Source organism: Athene cunicularia (genome assembly GCF_003259725.1).
Source record: "Athene cunicularia isolate RWA chromosome 19 unlocalized genomic scaffold, athCun1 chr19_part1, whole genome shotgun sequence".
NCBI lineage: Eukaryota > Metazoa > Chordata > Aves > Strigiformes > Strigidae > Athene > Athene cunicularia.
In genome coordinates, this window is record NW_020799124.1 from 2,021,362 (window position 1) to 2,045,095 (window position 23,734).

Here is a 23,734-nt window from a genome sequence, read left to right on the forward strand (position 1 = left end):
CGCAGCCTCTGCAAGGTGCCGCGGAAGACGCCGGATGAATGTCACTGTGCTGGCGGGGCTGAGCGAGGCCCTGGCTGCTGGTGCCTCTCCTGCACCGATCAAACTTGGGCAATCAGTTCAGAAAGCATTTTAATTAGCTGGCGCAAAACAAAGACAGTGCAGTTCATGTGGTCACAAGCAATGGCCATCTTACACACGTATGTATGCACATATTATTTACGCAAGATAACCTCCATTTCAGATTGATCACAGCAGGCTAACGAATTCCCCTTATGGGGATTTAATTTCTGGCTTCTGACCTTTGGATATAAAAACCCCACAAAACCCCTCAGGTGAGTCATCTCCTCCGGCCGGTTTTACATTCCTGCTGGCACCCTGCAACAGTGTGCCATGGTGATGGTGAAGACAGGATGGCTCAGAGTCATGATCAGCAGAAATAATTAAGTGTACAGGATCAATGCTTGGACTGAAAAATTCACCGACATGCTCTAATTGCAGAGATATCCCAGGATGTAGCCCCGTGTTGTGCTCATCACCCGTCAGCAAATGTCCCTGTGCGCAGCGAACGCTCGGTCAGAAACGGGAGAGTGACCTGGGAGCCCTGGCTGGCTGCGAGGGAGAGCACCTTTTCTCTGTTTTAAGGCCATGTTAATTATGTAAATGACATTTAAATCCTCTTGACTCCATGAAAAATAAAGCCACACATTCCAGATACGCAGCCAACGACCAGAACAGCACATTTAAACACCCCACCCCACCCCGACTCCCTCAAATAAAAACCTCCAGGGATTTACCACAAACGTGGGTGACCCGTGGTCCCTGCTGGTCTGACTCGCCTGTCGCCCAGATTGCAAAAGTCAAGGTCAGGAATTTAAAGAGAATACTTAAAAATGGATTGTCTTTGGGAGGAAGCCGAGTTCATTTTAAAGCTAGAGAGGAGGGTACCTAGTGTCTACCCCCAACTCCTCTCTGAGCCCGTGTGGTTTCGCAGTGACTGTATTTGATGTGAAGGTTTTTAGGAACGAACCAGAGCTGGAGGGTGCTCCCGGGCAGAGGAGATGCCACCAGACGGGGCCGCTCAGGCGCTGGCCAGGCCGGTGGGGTCAGTCCTGGCACGAAGGCCAGCTGCTAATTCTGCTCCAGTTCGTCAGGACTCGTGATTTTTCCAAACAGCGAACGATATAGCTCTGTCCTGAGGAAAAAAAGGAAGGAGAAGGGGGAAAAGTTACTTTTCAAGGTCAAAACAGAAGCAAGAGTCTGCCAGCAAAACCATCCACTCCTTAAAATGAAAAGGCCTTGTATAATTAAAAATGCATTCAACAATCCTTATTAATAAATACAGGCAAAGGGGAGAACTTGCATAAGACCAATCACACACAGTACAGAAATATGTAAATAGTTCAGTGTGGCTGGATACCATATCTCCAGAGAATGAGGTTTTCTATAAGTTTGCCCTTTACAGACAGGCTCTTCAAGTAAGAAAACAAGATTGAATATTTTAATAGGATGTATGAGACCACAGAGCCAGAAGGAGGATTCAATCAGACAGTCTACGTGGGACTATAATTTAGTTTTCATACATTTTCTTGGACTTGAAGGTACTTGAAAAACAATGAAAATGACCCAGCAACAAGATTCCAATTAATATCACATATGCAGCAATTCTGATAACAGGAGCAAGCTTCCCTTTAAAAATAAAAAAAAAAAAAGTGGGTTGGTGTTACTTATCTTTAATTTTAGAACCAAAGTAACCTGAGAGAGAGATGGGGGAAACGGAGAGAGCACTTTCATAAATCACGCATTTCTGGAAATCAAGGGAAAAGCATCGGGAGAGCCTTCTATTTTACATCGGCATTTTCTCTTGTAAGAGAACGGCCCACACAGGGCAGGGCGTTGGTTACCCCGAGGACGGGCACTGGGCCGTAACCAAACCATCCCCCTGCCATGGGCCCGCGTCTCGAGGCTTTGCTGGGGCAGCTGCTGCAGAAAACCGCCAGGACGGGCAGAGAAAAGAGCCTTCTCCACCAGTCAAGGCAGAGTCAAACATGGCTTCGAAGGACAAGGCTCAGACCTGACAGATGCCCCGATTCCGGCTGCCTCCTCAGCGAAGCCCACAAGGACCACTCGCGCTCGGGGCTGCTTTGACGCCTTGATCCTTCACAGACCAGTAAAAGATGGCAACGGCTTTGAGAGCTGTCTGCTTCCTGCAGACACTTCCACTGGAGAGAGTTACCCGTCAGCCTCGTGAAAGAAGGAACTTCTAAGTTTTGAACAGCGATGGCAGAAAAACACCAACCATTAAACCCAGGGAGACAAGGAACAAAGTATCTGTTCCAGCAACATGGGAGGATGGACAGACGTGCATGGGCCACTGAGACAAGAAGCCATTCTAATTCACAGGGCCACATCTCTTAAATTAATTTTCATTTAGAAGCTAATTAACCAATCAGCTGCTCTACCCTCAGCAAATGAGTCTGTGGTGAGGGACGCGGCTCCTTACCCAACAAAATGGTTGACGCCGTGTTTTGTTTGCAAAGCTCAGCCGCGACTATGAAACCACAGCTGGAGTTTCCGTGCTGGATCAGGAGGTGCACAAAGGTTTGGGCAAGTTTAACACAAACGCAAAATCAAAGCACTTCTGGAAAACAGAACTGATACATGAGAAGCTGAAAACTTTGAGGCTTGAAAGAAAAAAAGAGGAGGAGGGAGAGGAATGCCTTACACAAACCTGTAACATATTCCATCTTTCCTATTAACTGATAAATGCAACTCGCTTTTGCTGTTTCAACTGAGAAATGAGGTGGCAAGGGGCACTACTGCCAACGAGGACATTGTGACTTCAAGGCTCCACTGACGGATCAGAAGGAAAAGGCAGAGCGATGCTGTTCAGAGCTCCGACCGGCACAGCCCTCCGGCCCCGCTCAGACCCCGCTGGTACACCGAGCCGACGCTGCCCCTGGTGCCACAGTCCCGATGAAATTCCCGGGCAGGCGCGGCGGTTCCTGTCCGCAGCAGGGTTCACGCGTCGGGAGCAGAGAGGGAAACGCTGAAACTGGTGTTGATAGAAGATCATTTCACACCCAGGTGGGCCATACCTGCCGTTTGCTCCTGTCCGAGGCACCTGAGCAGCGTGGGTACTTTGAACGAAACACCACTGATGCCATTCTGTCTCCTCTCCCTCTGGTATAGGCCTTGTTTGAAATAAACTTAATTGCACTGAGGAGAACAATCTACAGAGATAAATGACAATACCAAAGGCACCCACTTTGCTGGTTTCCAGCCTGCCTGCTCGCTCTCAGGCCAGAGGAAAGCAGCCCTGCCACCGCAGCACCTTCCCGGCAGCCAGCAGCAGGCTCTCACACCTCCTCAGGATTGTTTCCATTTTCCCATCCACTGCAGGGATGCTGCTGCTGTTCCCCGGCTTGGGGCTTGACGCCTCTTGTCTGTGCAGCTCCTGCCATCAGTTTGTTTTAATACACGTGCTGGGCACAGGCACTGACTCTTAAATAACACCCAGCTCTCGCACACGGACTCACTCCCATCCCTTCGTGCTTTGCTGAGGAACAACATCATCTCCACGCGTCTCCTGCGCTCCTGGGCTCCTCCCCAGACTTTGCCCAGCCGACCTAAACGCCATCTCAGACCTTAGTCCTGACCCATGGTGTGGCTCTGCAGGCACGGCTGCTCCCTGGGAGGACCCAGCACGCCCATCGCAGATGGCTCCGCTGCCCTCCACCGACGGCAACTCCCTGCTGGAGGGCTGCTCTCTGTCCTGGCTATAAACCCACGCTCTCCTCCGGCCGCCGAGTCACTTGGGCTGAAGGAACCCTCTTCTGGAGCCTGCGTCAGCGCTGCCAGGGGCACGGATCCGCTCCCAGGCAGACCCGTTCAGCCTGGCCACGCTCGCAGCGCACTGCACACAGATCTTCTGCCGCTCCTCTTCCACACCCCGGGGCCAGCGAGCAACAGAAACTGCTTTTATTTTGTCCACAAGCCTCACTCCCAGGCAAGAGGCTTCAAACCTTCCGGTCCCGCCGACCGCTTACCAAACACACCTCAAAGGCCTTTTGCACAATTCGAAGGGGACTTTGCCCCCAAGCATCCCCTCCGCGGCACCGAGGGGCTCCCCTCTGCAGTTTCTCTACACATGCCCTCTTCCTCCTATACATTTGTTCATTTTTTCACAGTCCTCAGTAACTTTAGGAAGTTTAAATACAATGCGCACGTTCGGGAGGACTCCACAGAAACTAGCCCAAGACAGCAAGTTTCTGTCTTCTCCCGGTGAGCAGGCAAAAGCCAAATGTAATGTTTCTTTGCAACCCGCCTTGGCCTTTTCCCACTGGTGAAGAACCAGTCTCCACAGGCTTTTGTCTTCATTTTTGTTTTTTGATCATCTTCTGATGGGTACAAGAGTTCAGGGATCAGTGCTCTATTTCCTCCGATCCTACAGATTTTAAATAAACAGTCATCTTTCAAGCAAGCAGTGCCGAGGGAGACTTCGGCAAGAATTTGTCTTCGCCGGCAGAGAAACGTTGCCAGCACTGACAGACTCCGACATTCGCGGCCCAGGTTCCACGGGTGCAAGCCCAGCACTCCCCCAGCCCCATCCTCCGGGCACGACACCGACAACCTCCGCTGAAGTAAAAATTCCAGTGGAGCTGTTTGGATAATAACAGAGCAAGGGCAGGCATCCTGGTAGAGGGTGACAGGAGGAGGAGGGAAAAATCGGGTAACCCCACCACCCCCAAAACAGAACACATATTTCACCCTGGAAACAAATAACAAATAACCCAACTTTTTTTTTTTTTTTTCCCTCTCCTCATCATCTAGGCTACCTTTCTTCTACAGCATCTCCCCTCAGCAGGATTTAACCATGCAGAGAGTAAAACTCATCAATCCTCCAGGTTTAACCTTGTCTCTGTTTCAATTCACCAGGGTAAGTGTGGATTTTAATACTTTCAGCCCCCTTAAGGCTATGCATAATAAACTTGGATTTTGGTTAAAAAATATAAAATTTCTCTCCTCCACCCACATATATTAAACATCCGACTTGAGCCACTGAGTTGAAACAACCCACCCCGCTGCAAGCCTGCTACCTCCAGGAGAAGGAAAGGTGACTTTAGCACAAAGAGGTGCCGGTCTTCGCAGTGTGCTGAGGAATAACCTATGCGAGTAATTAACAGCACTCACACCTCAGGTGGAGAGTGTGGAAGAAGGCAGGTCGATACAGGGGTCTTCCTTGAATTAAAATTTAACTTACCCTTTATAGCAACCTACAAAAGCAAGTAATGAGCACTAACATTTTTATTTCTTTTAAACTGTCATTTAGGCTGTAGAGGGGATAATTACCTATTTCCACTGTAGTAAGGTTTTATCACCCTTAGTGAGGCATTTTCTAATTTAATATTTTTACTATATTATCATAAAACCTGTTTCTGGAAAAAATGATCACGAACCACACAGCCATTTGCCATAAAACATGTGTGTGTAAGTACCCTGGCTTAATTATTTATGCATTTCTTCGGAGCGGACTCCGAAGGCAGCGTCCGGCGCAGGTGCTCGCTGCCCCGGGCGCGCTGTGCCCAGGCTCTCGCCCCTTCCCAACGCCGGGGCCCTCTCCACAGGCACCCAGAAAGTTTGCGCAGCCCTTCCTTTCCACGCACCAGCAGCCCGAGACAAAAGGTTGACGTGAGGGAGGTGGTTTACTCCGCTCTCCGTGCCCCCGTTTTCGGTGCAAGCTGTGGCTGTGGCTGCGCTGGCGGCGTGGGAGGAGCGAGGCGGGCAGGCTGCGGACCCCGTTCCCCACGCCAGCCCCCGGCCAGCAGCTCCACTGTCCTCCCCTTGGCGGCTGATGGCACGCGTGGCCCTTGGCACGGGCAGACGGGTTGCCAAGGCCCGGCCCCACGCAGTCCCCCCACTCCACGGCACCGCGGAAACACCGACCCGCTTCCCACCACCCAAAGGGCTGATTCACCTCAACAATGTTATTTAAAAAAATTAAATAAAAGCAACAACCACTGCAGACAGTGAGCTCTGTGCGCTCATCGGCCTTTACCACCCTCCAAATCCCAGCTATTGCTGCTACACACATTTTAAAGGCAAAATACTTGCAACAAGAGAGCAGGGAAACACACACAGAGAGGGCAGGAGTGCCCTGAGTGAATAATAATAGCAATAGCAGAGTTGATGAATATATGAATCATCAAAATATAAATCATAAAATCTGTTAACAGTTCCCCAGGAATCTCCTTTGCCCATCTGCAGCAGCACTATTCCATCAAATATACAAAGGGGAAAACAAACACACACCTGCAGATGGGGGGGGAGAACAGCTAACGCCGTACTATTTCGGGGAATTAGAGTCACGTTACGTCTTTTTTTTTTTTTTAAATATAGTTCTGCAAACTAGTAGAAAAACAATATTAAGGCGAAAATTCAGTTTCTGGTGGTTGTTTTTTTTTAGAGTGTCACTAATTAGCAATACCGCATGTGTCACTGCTGTGCTGTTGTAGTAAAAATACCCTCCAACAGATTTCTCTACTTTTTCTCAAGTACCTTTTACTTCTCTTCTCCCAGGTCGTCCCCTGTCCCCCCCCCCAAAAAAAGAAAAAAATAATTTACAATATGCCACAAGCAGTACTGAAATAACTGTACCTAACCATTCCTACCGACATCCCCCGTGTAAAACAATTAATTTTGATTTCACAAAAGCTAGCAGAAGACAGAACATGAACACCCATGAAGAAAGGGAGGATGACACACGCCTCCTGATGAAGAGTGAAGCTGGTTGTGGAACAGAGGGCTGGTTGTTTTCTTGGAAAACTTTCTGTCTGTATTCCTAAGAAATCTTTTGTTCAACAGCGTGAAATTCAGAATGCGGGGTGCCAAGCACGAAGAGCGGGTACCCAGGAAGATAAACCAAGCTGAAGCCCTTTATTTTGTTATTTCTAGTCCGAGGCTTTACCCTAAGTCATCCCGTGGGGTTCGGGATGCGGCTCCGCACTCGCACACCTTCCACCCCGCGTCCCCACCCGGGCGCCACGGGCCGGGCAGGGCGAAGGCACCGGGTGCTGGGAGGCAGGGAGGGAGGGAGGGAGGCAGCCCCACGAGATGGCACTCTCTCACTCGCTTCCCCGCCACGGCCCAAAACCCGAGCGTAACTCCGGCGATAAATTACAGAGCCAGACGGCTCTCATCACCCTGCCCGGCGCTTGAAGGAGATTCAGAAAGGTCTGCTGCAATTCCCTCTCGCTCAGGCAGGTCAGGATTGGGTCCTTCAAGCCTGTGCAAATGCTTTTAGCCCCACGGCTTTAAATTATGAAAGGTGACATGTGACCTCTGGTTTGTCTCGTGAGACCAGGCGCAGGATTTATAAATATTTCAGAAAGCTGGTTCTTGCCCTAAACAAAGGGACTCTGCGGGTTTTGTGGGGCCGGAGGACAGCGGAGAGGTGGAAGGGCTGCTGCTGCTGCTCAGGGTATCATCCCCCAAACTCAACCAGGCGCCGGGCTCAGACCTGCCACCTCTGTCACCAGCTCTGAACATTTCCCCCTTACACCAGCACACATCTGCCTGTGCGCCAGCCCCGAGCTCTCGACAGCATTAAGGGGACCAGAGGTGCAACCTCTCTCACCCTCATTTTGAATCGCATTCACATTTTCATATGAGCTTTTACAACACAAAGCATAAAAGATGTGGACAAGTAGCGGGAGAAGTGGCAAAACACGGGGAGGTTCAGAAAGCCGCAGCCTGCTCCGCCGGCACGCTTTCCTGCGGCTTTAATTTCCCCATGAAATTCATAAAACGTTGCTTTCTCGGTCTCTGTTTTTAGATGGGTATTTGAGCAGAGCAGCCACTGTCATGCTGCATGTGAAGTGCCCTGTGCAGACACGCACACAGGCGCACGGAGGGGACCATTCTTTGTGTACCTTAACATCCCATATTCCTAGGATGATTTCCCTCTTTCACAGCTTGCCTGTTTTATAACAGATTTGATGCAGGAGAAGACAAATTGTCTCACAAAGGAAGGACGACAAATCATCTTGCAGCTCTTAACAGGTTATTTTTTTTCCCTTTAAAAAGGAAATTTCCATAACAGAGGCGTCTGTCTTCTTACTAGGGATGTCAAACATCACATGTTGGAACATGATGATTTCAGCCCATCGGCACTAACCGGGGTCACGTACACCACTTCACTACTGCCAGCTTCAAAACATACAAAAAACTCCCTGTTCAAATACCAGCCCTTCTAACAACTACAGTTAAAAGCGATATGGGATACTTAACTGCGCCTACATGAGTTGACTTCTAAGGCTAAGTCAAAGGTTAAGGGGATAAAATCCACCAAACAAAATGATACACAAAGGGCAGGATGATACCGAAGCCACGGTGCCTCGGGACCATCAGCCAAGACAAGCAGGTTTAGTTTCACGGGACAACCCGAGCTTTTTGCTCGGTTCCCAGCAGAGCCCAGGTCTCCCTGCGCAAGGCAGCTCAGGGGAGCCCACACATCTCCCCCAGGAGACCGGAGTGGGTCCCTGCCGGGGGGGGGCTCTCCCAGAGCCCAGGTGGGCAGCTTGCTCTCCCACCCACAGCCTCACGCCAGAAACACCTAAAATGTCAGAGCACCGCACGCTCCCAGAGATTGCTCTCCACGTTAGCGCTGCTCCCTTTGTTTCCCAAAACAAAGCCAATACAGAGCAGGACAACCTTTCTTCCAGGCTGTGTCTATATAAACTTAGAATAACTCTCCTCACCCAAGGTTTGTGTCACGCAGCACAGAAGCTGCTGGTTCAGGAAGGCTTTGCTTCCTCTCAGGGACTTCTGTCATCATGGACGTACTGGATTGACAATCAAACAGCCCAAATTCCTCCATTAATCTAATCTCATGGTGTTTTAATACCCGAAGCACAAAGTGAGCTAAGTTAAAGGCTGGTATCAAACCAACCTTTTTTTTTTTTTTTAAATACTAAACTCTTATGTCATATAAGTCAATTAATCTTTTAATACCAGGATTTCCTACTATGTACCCCCCTCTGCTTGCAGCAAGACACCCTGTGACAAAGCAACTGCACTAAGTCCAAGAGTGAGAATGCTGACTGGGAAAATACACAACGCCCTGTCTGAACCCAAGAGAAACGCTCTAATGCAAACCTCACTGGCATCTGGATAATCTGTGTCTTAATTCAGGTTCCCAGCAGGCACTGGTCTGCTCGGGCAAGAACAAGAGTGGGCTGGATGCTCTTCTACCAAGCATGACCCGAGGCCGACGGGACTGTGGAGTCATGGGCTTTATTTCTTGCACTTGGCCGTGGGATTTCAGGCAGTGATTCCTGCCCTGAGCCCAGTTCTGCTGCCTCGTGAGTCTGCGCTTCCAAAATCAAACATAAAACGTAACACCACAGGTGTGGAGAGACTGTGTATTTATATATGTACGTATATACACGCATCTATGCTGGAGCGTAGTGTGCTGGAACCTGACCATATGCTAAAAAAACCCCAAACCCTCACACAACCTCACGCTGTGGTGGAACCGCATGGTTTGACCCAGTCCCACTAAGGGCATCTTCTTCCCTCTAAGTTGCCTCATAACGGATGCAAAGTCCTCCTCCGTAATGAAGATCTGGATCTCGAGGTAAAAATACCTAAAAGCTGATACATTCTCCCCCACTTTCACCCGTTAGAATGCCCGTTTAGAATTTCAGCTTGCACTTGAGAACACGTCTCTTTTGTCCTGCCTGACTTTACTGCGGGAAAGCCTCCTTTTGCCTCCCATTCCTGCGCTGGGTGCCATCTTTAATGATGATGTATGGGTGTCCTTTTCCTCAGCGGTGCTGTGGGGAGGGGGTCAAACATGTGACATCGCCAGCGTGTGTATCAACAGCAAATTATAAACCGTGTCAATCCAAGTTAATGCAAAGCTGTAATCCTCTTTAACAAGAGATCAAATCAGTGCCATGAGTTATGTTCATTCTGTAATCTGATAAGAAATAGAGTGAGCCTCTAATAAAAGAGTAATGAGAGCCCTTAATGATGCTGTTAAAAGGTAGCGCCAGTTAAAATATTGCTGTTGTTCCAGCTGATTAGATCATTGTTGCATATTTGCACAATCTTGTTTTACCTGTCAGAATAACCTGAGACATCTTGGGAGATAAAGGTGTTTGGATCAAACATCTGTGTCCATAAAGGACGTCTCTCCTGCAAGTTACTGTCCTCCAGAGGTGAAATAACGACGTTCATCAAACTTAGCAGTAATTTGATATGATACTCTTTTTTTTTAAAAAAAAAAAGTATCTTGTGTTTAGTCTCTGTTCCACACACATACAGCGCAGAGATCTGAAGATCTGTGTATCAAAGCTGACAGAGAGAACAAAACCCAAATCCACACGCAGCTCTTCTCAGGAACACAGGCTTGACCTGACCCTGCCACGACTCTGCTGTCTGTAGGATCCACTCCTGCAGCTACAGCGCCTCTCACGTACTGAAAATCCTTGTCTGTGGGCTTGCAGGCCCTCAGTGGGAACCCCCAGCCGCAGCGTGCCCACAGACACACACACCTACCTAGCACAGGAGCTTGCTGCAAGTGCACAGATGTCTGATCTCCTCCTAGCACCGGGCTGTGGGGAGCCAGGCCAGCTGAGGGCAGCGGCACGGCAGAGCTGGCGTTACAGCTCTCGCCCAAACCGGCCGTGTCCCCTCCGGCAGGTCACTGAGGCTCCCAACTCACGGACTGCTGGGACCAAATGCCTGTGGAGATACAGGCTATCGTTTCTCTGCGCCTCATTTCCCCAAGTGTAAACCAGAGAAGACTGGCATCCTCTCAACTCTGTTGCACATGGCGGCACTGCGGGTTTATTATATTGAAGATTACACTCCTCACTTTGGGATCAGCAAAGTACCCTAGGTCATGCAGATGGGATACGCATATTTCAAGGAAAGTCCAAGAAGTGGCACCCACATGATGCCACCCTCAAACCCAGGAGAAATCACAACCAGAGAGATCAACCCTCTTCTAATCCTGGGTAATTCCTGCCCACGACAGCATTCCTCTCCCCTGGACAATCACCACAGCACACTCGCATTCAAGCTTTTGCCTTCAGGTTCCTTGTCTTAGGGCAGGCCCATTTACATAGCAATGACCTTGTACCGATTAGAAAAACCTTGGCCCAAGAGTACAATAAATGTATTTAAGTCTATAAACATATACCCCAAGATAACCATAAAAATCACTTTCCAGTGTATGTTTTAAAATACTACCAAAGAGGGGTTAAAACAGAGGAGGGCTTGAGGCCACCAGTGGCCCACACATTACAGCATAATATATGTGAGCACAAGGTTAAACAGCCATGCCCATGCGTAGGGTGCATGAAAAACTGGCAAGTGGAAGATTAATTGCCTGCACGAATGCTATTATTCCAACCAGCAGCAAGAAAGAAAGTGGCAGTGATGTTGACAAAGGCAGTTATTATACTTGTACGCTTCTTTTCTCAAATTCAGGCTGTAAAACAATTCTGGAGTGACTGTTCATCCCCTTCTCCATGCAGCGCACAGGCTGTTTCTCCTCACACGCATTTGCTCTTTGTTTCCCCAGGCAGCGGCAGTGGCAAGTGATAAACCTGACGTGCCAGATCCCCAAAAGTCCTGGGCGTCCCCCAGCCAGGACACCACCACACCCGGCCCCTCAGTGAGTGCTGGCAGTTCCTTGCACTATTTTACGGTCTCTCTGCACAGCCAGAGTAGCGTAAAATGGCTTAAACGTCCAGGACAATCAGGCCCCAGATGTATTCCTAGGCTGCATTAGCTATTTAAATATACATTTAAAAATAAAGAAATACAAAAAGTAAACAGCAAGGTATTACGGTGCTACAGACTCGTGCATTCAAAAGCACCTACAGCAAGCAAAGCAAGCAGAGCCACAGACAACTCCCCTCTGCTTTCGCCCCAGTGACAAAGGGGAGTTCATCACGGGGAGCGAAGACTTGGCACAGCCAAGGAAGACCCAGAATTACACCACTTGCACCCCCCCAGGCTCTACGCCACCCCCCCAAGATTCTGCCCCTCCCCATCTGCACGTACATATTTATTTACTGGCATTCTCCAGGTAGCTACCTGCCACTGTAGCCACTGGTGGAACTTAAGGGGAATGTTCTGCCAGCTCTGCTCCTACAACCCTTTTTTATATACAGCTCCCTGACACTTTAAAATTTCTCACTCTACAACGCAGAGTGCCCCGTTGTTCAGATGTGTATTTATTTTGGGGTCATGCCTTTTAAGTGCCTGACCAGAAAAAAAAATGGCTCAGAGCATGATCACATCGCTGTGAAGTGTATACTTGCATTTTCAATCTAGTAATTCACACTTGCAAACAATAAAATTACCTTCTTCTGTCACAAAGGAAAGCTGTTATCATTACTGCTTCCCTCTCATGCGTACAGGCCTGGTCCTTTCTATTTAATTCACCTGCAGTTTAAAGCAGATGTTGAATTCTTCCTGCCTTGTCCAGTGTGGCTGTGTGCTGCTAGAGAGGTATTATGGCCCATGGCAAGTGCAGGGACATTTTAAATAGGGATGTGAAGGGAAAAAAAAAAAAAAAAAAAAAAGAAGAAAAAAGAAGACTGATAGCAACAGATATCTTTATTTTGGGAGAGCTGAACCACAACACCTGTAGAGACCTAATTTTCAGACACTGGCCACTCCAGTATTTTGAATATGTTTTATGTCTGGATGCCAACATAAATGGTGTAAACCAGGAAGGAAAGGCAGCGAGCTAAGCTGAATGAGGCCCAGGTTTTCAGTGTGCAAAGCAAAAATGCCCACCCAAATGTGGAAGGACTGCTGCAAAGAGGAGACAAGAATCTGTTCTCAGAGCCCACATTGAAGAGGGCAAGATATAACAAACTTAAATTACAGCGGAGGGAAATTTAAGCTCAACATTAGGACTAAACAATGCCAAAGCACATCGTGTGGGGAGGAAACCGCAGAGAAACTGCTTAAGGAACACCGTAATGCTCCGATAGGCAGCAGTAAGGCACACTCTGTGTTACAGGTAACCAGCAGCATTTTGGCTAACAGTGAGGAAAGCTTAGGCTTCTACGTGTGTATCTGTCTCTTGTCTGAAACAAAAGCCTTCCTATGCATGTTAAAAAGTGAAATAATACTGCTAGTATTAGTAAACCACTTATTCTTACAGGCACTTCGCAACAGCAGACCTCTGCTGCACAGAAGGGGAATCGGGCACAGAAACCCAGAGCGACCTGTTCAAGGTCCTCCACGAAGCCACCAGCAGAACCAGGACCAGAACCTGCCCAGGCGTTGTCCCATCCACATCCAGGGCTTACCTGAAAGCCTGATCTTGGCAGAAGAGGACACAGCTGCCCACGGGGTATGACCCCGGGGCACAGGGGCTGGTGTGCAGACACATCAGCTGGCAGTCTCACTCTAGATGGCCCAACCCTCATCAGGAGATGAGTGACTAAAATGCCATTAACGGGAAGTATGGCGGGCCTCCAAAGTGACTAATAAACTTAATGTAAGAAATAAGTTCCCGCAGTCAGACAATAAGCAGCAGCAGCTGCTGCCACACTGCTGCCACCAAAAGAATCAGTAAAACACGCAAGCGATGTAATAACCCGCTCAATGTGGAGAAAATCCCCAGGAGACATTTTCAGGAAACCAAATGTCAAACACTCTGTCCCTACCACAATGATAACTGTGTCGACACAGCGTAACGTAGATGGCATCCTATTAGCTGGAATGGCTTCTGAGGGTCAGGCAGACCCCGGGCAGTCTGTGGTGGACTCCAGGTGCCTCCCGAGGAGCGAGGGGCATCAGGGTTACGAAGATGGCAGCCACGTGAAGTGTAGCTGAGGCCCAGGAAGGCTGTTGTGCAGAACGACTCCACCGTCCCAGCTGTTTCGATGCGCTTCACGTTTGCATTGACTTGCTGGAGGATTCTGGCTTATGGAACGCATTTTCTATGCAACTTCTGGAACACAAGTGAGTGCAGTGGACTGCGAAGGAGGAGGCAATGTCACCTCTGGGGACAGCAAACAGTGTAACTCCAAAATTATTAGGATCAGTCTCCCTATTTTTTTTTCACCCTCGTCCTCCTCACACACACCCCATGCAAGCTAAGCTTCCCCTCACTCCAGGGACAGAGCAGGGCTCTGCATGCCTGCCTAACCTCTAGGACAGTGCAAAAAATGACAGACACCTTAACCTCATTTGGAATTCTTGAAGCATAAGTAGTAACCAGTCAACTGGACATAATGCTAAGACAGAGAAATATCAGAATCATGCACATTACTAATGAATATGGTACGAACTGGTTCTTCTAATACACACATGCCACCTGCTAATTACCCTCAGACAAAAAAAAAACGTGGGAACAAGCAGCACATCCCAGAACTATTTCTACAGGACGGTACAACTCTACTAGGAATGCATGTCTGTCTTGTCCCGTGTTTGATTTGGGGCTACCCAAAAAAGCAAAGACACCAATTCCATGCAGGTGAGGAGGGACTGCCCAGCTGGGACGCACAGAGAGCTGCTAGCCCAGGCCCTGCTTATCAGAAACAAAATCGCACTTGATTTCTCTGCCAGCTAGATGAAAAGTGCAAATGTCTAATGCCACAGCACCCAAGTGACTTTTGTCCCTCTCCTCCTATGATCCAGGTAGGGGGGTGGAAGAACTGACCACCTTATACAGCTGGGGGCATAGCTTTCACCTACACATGCAACACATTTATTTTTGTGGCAAGAGGATCTACGCAATATTCAGAAATCAGAGCAGTTTTCTCACTTAAAAAAAAAAAAAAAAGAGTAAAGAAACTATGAGATGCATGATGAAACAGCACTAGTCTTATTATGTATACAGAATATCTTAGTGCCAGCTTACCAGAGAGCTCTCTTCCAGAAGTCTGTGCAATACTCCAAAAGGCAACAGTCTAAAGAACAGCAGGTGTTTGGTTTCCATTTCACAAACAGACAAATGACATCTCTCTCTCACAAAGCACAAACATGTTCCACAACCCAGGGGAAAGATGTTTCTCAAGCCTTCTACATCCATTCACTGGAAAAATTATTCCACCTCCTTCCCACAAAAAGCTCAGCATTTCGAGATTTAGTTTAAAAATGTAATGCTAAGAAATATGCATGTATGTATAGAAAAACTAGCTAGTAACTATGCACAAAACCTCACTGGTATTTTCTTTACTAATTAGCCCATTAAAACATTATAGTCTTCCAATAAAATTCTTCACTCTTTAGATAGGCACAAACACAAGCAACATTTAGGTCTTGAGTGAATCTTGACTGAACTATTCCAGTTATTAACTGATGTAAGAAAGTGCACACCAAACAGAATTTAAACCACTCGCCATTTCTGTTAAAAGACAAGTTCTTTGTAAGTTGCGATTATATACATGAAGACACCAGATAACTTAGTTGTCTATTTCCCAAATAATTCCCACAAAACACAATTTCAAAATCAGGGTAGGTACTGAGATTTATGAACATTTCTTGTTTGGTGTCACAGTAATTATAGAGCGAAAGCTCGGCCAGACTGCCTGGACAGATGTGACCAAGACACCCAGGCCATGATGCCAGTGACAAATGGTTAACTGATAAGAAGAAATGGAGGAGGCGACAGACTGAAGAACAGGTCAATATCATGCTGTCATGAAGCCATTTGAGAAACATAATTAATCTATTACTCACCTGGCATCATCATTCATTGTGCAGTGGTCAATAGGTGCCATGAAGCTCACCAGCTTGCTATGGACATGATACCTGAACAGTGCAGGAAATAAGCAGGCAGCACATTAGTAACTATTAATGAAAAGGAAACGTTGCTGCTTGAATAGACACATACCAGCCCCTGAAATGCAAAGCACTGGCTTTCCTGGTGGCTGATACCTAATGAGTCACCAGTTAGAGCTGGCAATTCCCCCTCCCCTCCCTCCTCCTCCTTTCTTAGAACATGTACACAAGAATAATCAGATGATACAATGAACTGAATAACAAGCAAATCCTGTTCTATCACAGCTAGAGAGAGGACATACAGCATCCATTAATTGTGTGCCAGTACCTAATCAGACTTCCAGACAGACAACCCTGAAAAGTCAGACAGAAAAACAAGAACTCATTTTCAGCCTTCCGTTCAGCTGGCATCTTAATCACCTTCTGGAATTTGTGCCCAAAGAGGCCACTGCAGGCAGCAGAAGCGTCAGAGCATCAGACCTCAAGCATCCATCTGCTATCACTTTTTCCTTGCTCTGTGGTATCTCGGGCCCTAAAGGATATCAAAATCCCACTCTGCTAGCCATACCCGTAGTTGGAAAGTCCTACTCTGAATAACTTACAGATGGAGCATGTGAAAACAAGCAAAGGAGGAGACAGGGAAAGGACCCATGCAAAGAAGGGATGGGGCACATTGAAGGTGATACAGTGCTGCATCTGTCTCAGCTTCCTATCCACCAGAAGATTTCTGCAAGCTGTCCTGCACCTCCAGGTATGGGACGCCTTTCCCACTTTCCACGCTGGGGTAGGAATTTGCAGTAGATTTCATAACTTAGCAGTGAAGAACCTGACATAAAATTTCACAGAGTACAGAAAAACTCTGACTGAAAAGGTGGCTTTAAACCAACCCTGGTGTCTAAGGGCAGGGGATTCCAAACCAACGGCTTTTGGTGTACACTACCATGCTGCCTACCCAAGTCTGAAATGTTTTATCCAAGCTGCTGCTATTTTTAGAGCTTGACAAATAGCAGGCAAAAGGATTCACAAGCATTTGCCCAGAATCACCTTTCCACTCTGTCACCTCTGCACTCCCTTTTGTTTGCTTATGCAGGAACATTCCCTCGAGGGGATTTTTAGCTCACAAGTCTATTTCAGAACGGCTCTTCAGGCACAGCACATGCTCACCCTTACACAAGGGCTTCTCTGCACAATCGAGTCTTTGTCACTCGGAATGGAAGCAGCAGCCCTGGTCTAACGCTGACAGATGTAGCCATGCAGGGCTAGTACTGCAACAAACAACAGGTCAACAGGCTGGACTATGGAACAGTTCACTTATGAGACAACTGATGGATTCGCACAGATCAAAGCTTCTACAGGGACAGCCCTGTGTAGTGCAAGGGGATTTAGCAATTCTGACAAATTCTCTGACACAAGTTGTTTGTCCAGAACTAATCACTGTCACGTTTTTTAAATAAGGACTTTTTTTTTTTTAAAAAAAAATCTCAGTCTAGCAGAATACTTCATTTCCTTCACAGAAAGGCATTCCATGCAGCACAGGACATGAAAAACACATCGCTCCTCAGTGTCTACCTGAAGAAAAGGAATGTCCTAGCAAGGGGTAGCAGAGTTCTAGGCACCCTGTTTCTTAAGCTCGACCGTGGAGTTTTAGGATGAGCTCACTCCCCCTCTTAGTGCCCCAACATCCCTGTCAGTGAAGGGGACACATAAGATCAACTGCTTTTGAAAGCACTTGAGGATCCTCAGACCCTACAATAAACAAGCAATTTCATGCAAACATGCTCTAACACTGAAGGTTTGCTAAAGGATGGCTAAAAAGGAAGAATTATGGAGACAGATGAAACTCAGTACATGATACTTTGCTTTCCAGGATCTCAAAACAAATCTAAGCACCGCTGTCCCAGTTTTAGAGAAGGAAAAGAAAGAACAGAGGATAAGTAATCTGCTTGGGGTGACACTGAGTGAAAGAACCAACTATTTAAAAACACCCATTTAGGCTCTATTGGACTGTTCTGAAAAGATGCTGGAGCTTAACTGCATGTTAATCCTAAACACAGACAATGACACTTTTCTCCTTTATTGATATTTTCCCTGCAGGGTCAGTACAACTTTTATTTAAAGAAGAAAAAAAAGAGGCACCTAAGATCTAAGAGGCAATTGACTTGGCGAGATAGCTGATCTCTCAGGAATGCTGAAGCGCACAGATTGCACACAATGAGAGACTTCCCCATTATTCCTGGAGGTTTACGAGTCTGACTCAGTTGTGTGATGCTGTCAGTAGTTTTGACTGAATCATGAATATATCCAATTATGTGTGATGCTGACAGAAAAGAATATTGATAGTCAATAATTATAGGCTTTTCAGGCCAACAAAGTAGCTCTTCCCTCTTTTAATAAATTATCTTATGACATCTATCTTAAAAATTGCTATGCCAGGCCTGACCCAGACTGACTCCACTGACTTTCTATCAGATGCCATCTAAACTCACGATTTATAGTTTACTCACAAAAGGATGGTTAATGTTGCGGATTTTTCAGGAAGCAGTGCAGCTTTTCAGCATGCCTCCCTGCCACAAACACCTCCTCCACTACAAATCATCCAGTCATGCTAAACTCAGGGAGACTAATATATCTGCTCTGCAAAAGGGGAAAAAAAAAAAACCTACGTTCTCCAGACTGCTTCCCTTTCCACCCTACCACGTGGAATATTCTTCCACGGGAAACACAACAATCATCCCAAATTAGTGATCCAGGAGTCAGGATGTGAAATGTTTTGAAGCTAAAGAAAGCTGCGATGGGACTTAGAAAAATAAAGAGAGATTAGACACCAAATTCCAACTGGCAGTCAGAGGGAAACAGACATCTGCCTCACTGAGGCACTTCTGCACATCTTCCCCTCGAGCTGCTATCCACGCTTTAGTCAGTTAAATATATATCGCACAACAGGCGTTTACTGGCTTTCACTGGGAATTACAGCCCCAAATCACCTAGGGACATCTGAACACCTCTCTCCAGCATTTTCTGCGACCAGTGAACACTCTTGCCAAGACTGATCTGGGCAGCGCTCACAGGCTGCACGCCACCAAGCCCTTACTGTAGGCGCAAAGAACACCAAGATTCCCCACTGGATGTCCCAGAGCAAGACACCTTGCCCTAACAGGCATGAATAAGCCTACCAATGCACCCCAGAGCCAGCCCCACGCAGCCAAGACTTTATTTGGCAAAATCAGAACTTCTTGCAGAAGCTGTCACCCACCGGATTCTCCTGCCTTTACTGGCTTTTCTGTCCACTTTCTTCTTTATTTTGCTTCGTAACTTCTGGATGGCCAGCCATTGCCTGAGGAATGGAAAACAACAGGTACACGACTTTTGGAGCCACTAGAAAAATGAGCATTAGATACACTGGGGGCTGAGGCCCTTCCCAGCCCTTCCACCTGTTGCATTTACGCAAGCGAGGGAGATCAGAACCTCAGGAAAACAAGTACGAAACCTCCAGTGCCCGTGGTACTGCCTCACCCCAGAGAGGGCATCACCCAGTAAGCAGTTCCCTGACTCCAGTCACAGCGGGACACGCAGACCAGACCTGCTGACCCCGATGAGACAGCCACTGTTCAGTGAGAACATTCTACCTGCAGGAAACCCATGGAGGCCACAGGCCCGGCTCCATTTTTCATTCTTTCTTGATTACTGAGTATTTTTAAGAATCTGCAGAATTAAAAATAATATCTTTACAGAATATAAATGCTAAAACCTAAGAAAAATTAAAAAAAAGTCTTTACAGATACGGCTTTTTTCAGCCTTGATTACTAGAATGACTTCTGTTTTGCATATAGAAAGCCCAGAACAGAACAGATGGTCTGCCACATCCTAAACTGATTCTTTAAGTGAGACAGGTTATGCTAACTTCATGGACAGAATTACCATGATGCAGTAGGTGCCTTGAATTCATTTCCTCCCTCAGTTTTGCAAAGTACATTGAAAATTATAAGCAAGTATTTCTCCCCACCATCTCTGACTTAAACCTGGCAAATCTAGCAAGAAGTCCTATAGAACGCTCCAACCGTTAACTACAAAAAACTACAAAAGAAAGAAAAGCAATAAACACTTTCAGAAAGTGCTGTCTGATCCCAACTGTATTTAGAAGGGAGAGCTCAACTCCTCAAACAGAACTTCATCAAGTCAAAGAAGTTTGCTGCTGGGAAAACTTCTACTAGTTATAAATATTTTTTTTTACAAAAACGAGCGTCATCTTACCTGATTTATACAATGAAAATTCAACATCAGGGAAAAAAATCTAGCAAAATCCAATTACTGCAATCTTAATATAATCTTAATTACTGTAATCTATTTTATTGTAAAGTCAGATAAATGTACAATGTAATCACCACTTAAATGTAATTTTGTCTATATCATGTTAAATTATAGTGAATAGCTTTCCATAATATTCCAGATACACACAAAATAAATTTGACACATTACACTAAAATTTTGGTAATATTTTACATGGATAGAAGTTATTTCACCATCACAAAATTTCCTAACACGTTTTCTCCCCCTCCCCATACACATACCCCTTTTTCAGTGGGGAGCCCAACTCCAGCATTTCCAGCCTGCCTCTGCTTTTACACTTTTCTAAATTAGAGCCCATAGCCACTTAAATGTACACTGTTCATTAAGTGGTATTGGGAAGATTCTTTATTTTCTAACTATAGAAATAAACAGAGAAATAAGAGCTTCCCTGCATGGAATTATATTTTACTTCTACATGCAGGAAATGTTCCCTGATACTAATTGTATAGTATCTTTTCTTACAGCAGGGAGAGAGCACACACAGGAATTGCTTTAACAATCTCACAACAGGTTTGCTCTAAAACGACGACAAATCAGAGCTCGTCATGAGAAAAGGCCGAATTTCAGCAGTGGGCAGTCACTTTGTCTAGTTCCCCCTCACTAGGTCATTCGTCACCCCTCTATGGATTCCCCCTGTGCTGCCTGAACCACCGAGAGACAGAAATATCCCAAGTCTGGAACAAGCCTTTTAAACCTGGGAAGTATCTTCGGGGCATCGCAGACAAACCAGGGCACAGCTCAACGGCTGGCAAACGCAGTCAGGCAGTGTGATCCATAACCAAGGAATATGTTACAGAGGATGACTTTCCTGACTAATGTCATACTGTTTTAATAACTTGGTATGCAATTTCTTACACCCAAATGCTTTCTCTGTAGTCATTCCAAATTTTGCCCTCTACAATAAGCTGGACTGGAAGCCCACAGGTAGTTTTGCACTTCTGGACTGGGATGCAGTGCTGGGGTGAAGCTAGCACTGACAGCTTCCGACTTACCTGCCCATTGCCACCTGGTCGTTGGGGTCCAATGAAGTGGTTTTACGTTCTATAAATTCTCGAAGGAGCTACAAGAAAGACAACAACAATCCCTTTTACAAACACAGTAAAGACATGTTCATGCAAACAGACTCACAGGTTTCTCAGGAGACAAGAAATTAGCTAAAGTTCCCAAGGGAACCTGCACGCCTCATTTCTTGAAGCTCTTTAGAAAACCCCAAGCCAAGCACCAAGGCTTTTAACATTTCCTCTGCATAAAAGAGTTTTCCAAAGGAAAAAACTGATGGATATGCTAATAGTTTCGAGTAACTGTAGATCATCCCCCTCTTCCAAAAAGGTCCCTGTAGAATATGTGATGAGCGTAACACTGAAGGCCACCAAAAAGAGTTTCTACATATACTTTCATATGGATTTAGTAGTATGGTCTTCCCTTCAACACACCATGGTTTATTTAGGTAACATGTAGCATTGTGTCATTCATCTGACGAGAATCTACAAGGTTATGCAGAGCCAGAGGGGCCCGGTTTAGCAGCACCTTGGTCCAAGCACAAGCAGCCTCGCATGGGCAAAGCAAACTAATGATCCTAAGTCTAAGCAACAGCAAAGGATTGGAATCCCTGGGGGCTCTGCAAAGCCTCCTCTGGGATTGTCAGATGGGCCAACCATCCAGAAACTGCAGGTCCCAGGAGCCCAGAGCAGTGTACAATCCCAGAGAGGGTCAATAGGTGACAAGCCGGGGGGGATGTGAGCAGCTGAACCTGACATGAGATGGTCATTTCTCAGCCAGAGGGGCAGAATGAAGAACTCAGCTTGTATTTCAGAGACTGGTACTGTTCCTCGGAGTTTTGGAAGGATAAAAAAAAGGCCTGAACACTCACAGGCTGTTGTGTACACAACTCCCATGGGCAAGAGATGCAACGCGGATAGATCTGAAGACCTCTGCCCCACAGGTCTCGCCCCACACATCGAGTGGGGTGGGCAGGGGGGAACTGAAACACTTCACCAAACAGAAGTCAAGCACTGCTGGGCAGTAATGCTCGCTCTGAGGAACAGCACAGCAAAATAATGTTTACAGCAAAAGCAGGAATGCTCAAGCAGGCTTTTCTATTTCTTTTCATGTCCTGAGGGTTGGGTTTTGTCCTTTTTGCTTCCTGCAGCCAAAGAATATTGTGAACGGCCTTTTTGGATACTTGACCAATGCTATATGTTTATCACCACTCACTGTAAATTGTATGTGCTGTGCCTTGGGTATTAGCCAACATTTTAACACAAAGAACAGAAATAAACCCTCCAAACCTGAGGGGAACAGACTGCTTTCTAGGTGCCAACATTTCCCTGACTGATCAAGTTACTGCCTCAGCTCAGAAATCACCCAAGAGACCCACCTGGAAACCAGAGAGTCCAGGTAATTCCACAGAGGTGCCAGAGAGGGAAGGATGAAAGATGCTTTTCCTCCACCCTGTAGTTTTGTAGGAGAGCTGGACTGCAGTGGTCAATCGAGGTACAGTAACAGCCACAGAAAGCAGGGCCCGGAGAGCAGCCATGGCCCTGCCTATCGTCCCCCCTGGCCCGAGACAGCATGCCCAGACAAGGCAAGAGGACAAGAAAGAAGCTCCACAGCCCCACGCAGCCAGGAAATACCAGCTCAGGTGAAACGGCGGCACCTCTGAGCTCAGCTCAGGTCCTGACTCCCCCTGTGCCCGGAGCAGCGTGCCCTCGGACGCTGCCCCACCAAGCACAGCCCACGCCGAAAGCTGTCCCGGGCACGGGGCCACCCGAGAACTCACTGACCCCCACGGTTCCTGGCTGCTTAAGCACGCTACTGCAGCGAGGGAGGAGAAGAGGTGTGCACCCCACAAAAGAAAAATGCCATAAAGGTAGATGGGTGTTATTTTATGACCCTTTTTTATTTTCAAATAAAGAGACACTCAAGTAACAGAGATAATGTTTATACCTGTCCACATCTCTCCTCTCCTTTAAGGCATACATCATATTACAATAAAAAGAGCAATTCAAACTTAATTAAAAACCTGCCGTGACTTTTTTTTTTTTCTATTTTCTTATTTTTGGAGATTATTACTGCAGCAATTACATTTAAAAATTCAAGGAGGAGAGGCCACTGGTTTATTATCACTAGAAAACAGCAAGCTACTTCTCTGCCCTGTTTATCTGATTGATTCCCAACATCTTTCTGGCACACAATCTATCAGTTTATCTCTCCCACTTCATCACAGTCACTTCTGGCAGCTAAATACAAGATCCAAATCCAGTGTTACACAGACATACGACACAGTAAACCTATGTAACACCGCCACTCTGTAAACAGCTGCCCTTAAGGCTAAGCAGAAATGGGATCTTGGTTTCTAGTCAATATTCTGTCAAAAGCAAGGTGGGAGGGAGGGTTTTAACAGCAGCGAGAAATGGTGCAGCAAGGTTTTAGTGGTTTCTTCCTATACCAGCAATAAGGTGTGTTTACTGTCTCCTCTCATCTTGCTTCCTTGGCACGATGCACAGAAAAAACTGCTGAGTAGTAACGGCAGAGGCTAAGGCACGAGAAGGCCGTAACGCACAGACATCCTACGCTCTCAGAAAACTAAGCTGCAAGCCATTTTCAGCAGGACTTGTTCTTCCTGGCG

The 23,734-nt window shown here is 46.8% G+C and overlaps 1 protein-coding gene across 1 annotated transcript in view; it reads right to left on the reverse strand.

Annotated features, from left to right (window-relative positions):
- Positions 1-843: 843 nt before the first annotated feature.
- The window catches only part of AATF (apoptosis antagonizing transcription factor), a 61,580-nt gene continuing 38,689 nt past the window's right edge, over positions 844-23,734 (reverse strand). The window contains exons 9-12 of the mRNA XM_026861805.1: positions 21,099-21,166; positions 19,013-19,093; positions 15,718-15,789; positions 844-1,192 (exon numbers count right to left, since the gene is read on the reverse strand). Coding sequence (XP_026717606.1) covers positions 1,129-1,192; positions 15,718-15,789; positions 19,013-19,093; positions 21,099-21,166 — 285 coding nt within the window. The 3' untranslated portion in view covers positions 844-1,128. The remainder of the gene's footprint in view (positions 1,193-15,717; positions 15,790-19,012; positions 19,094-21,098; positions 21,167-23,734) is intronic.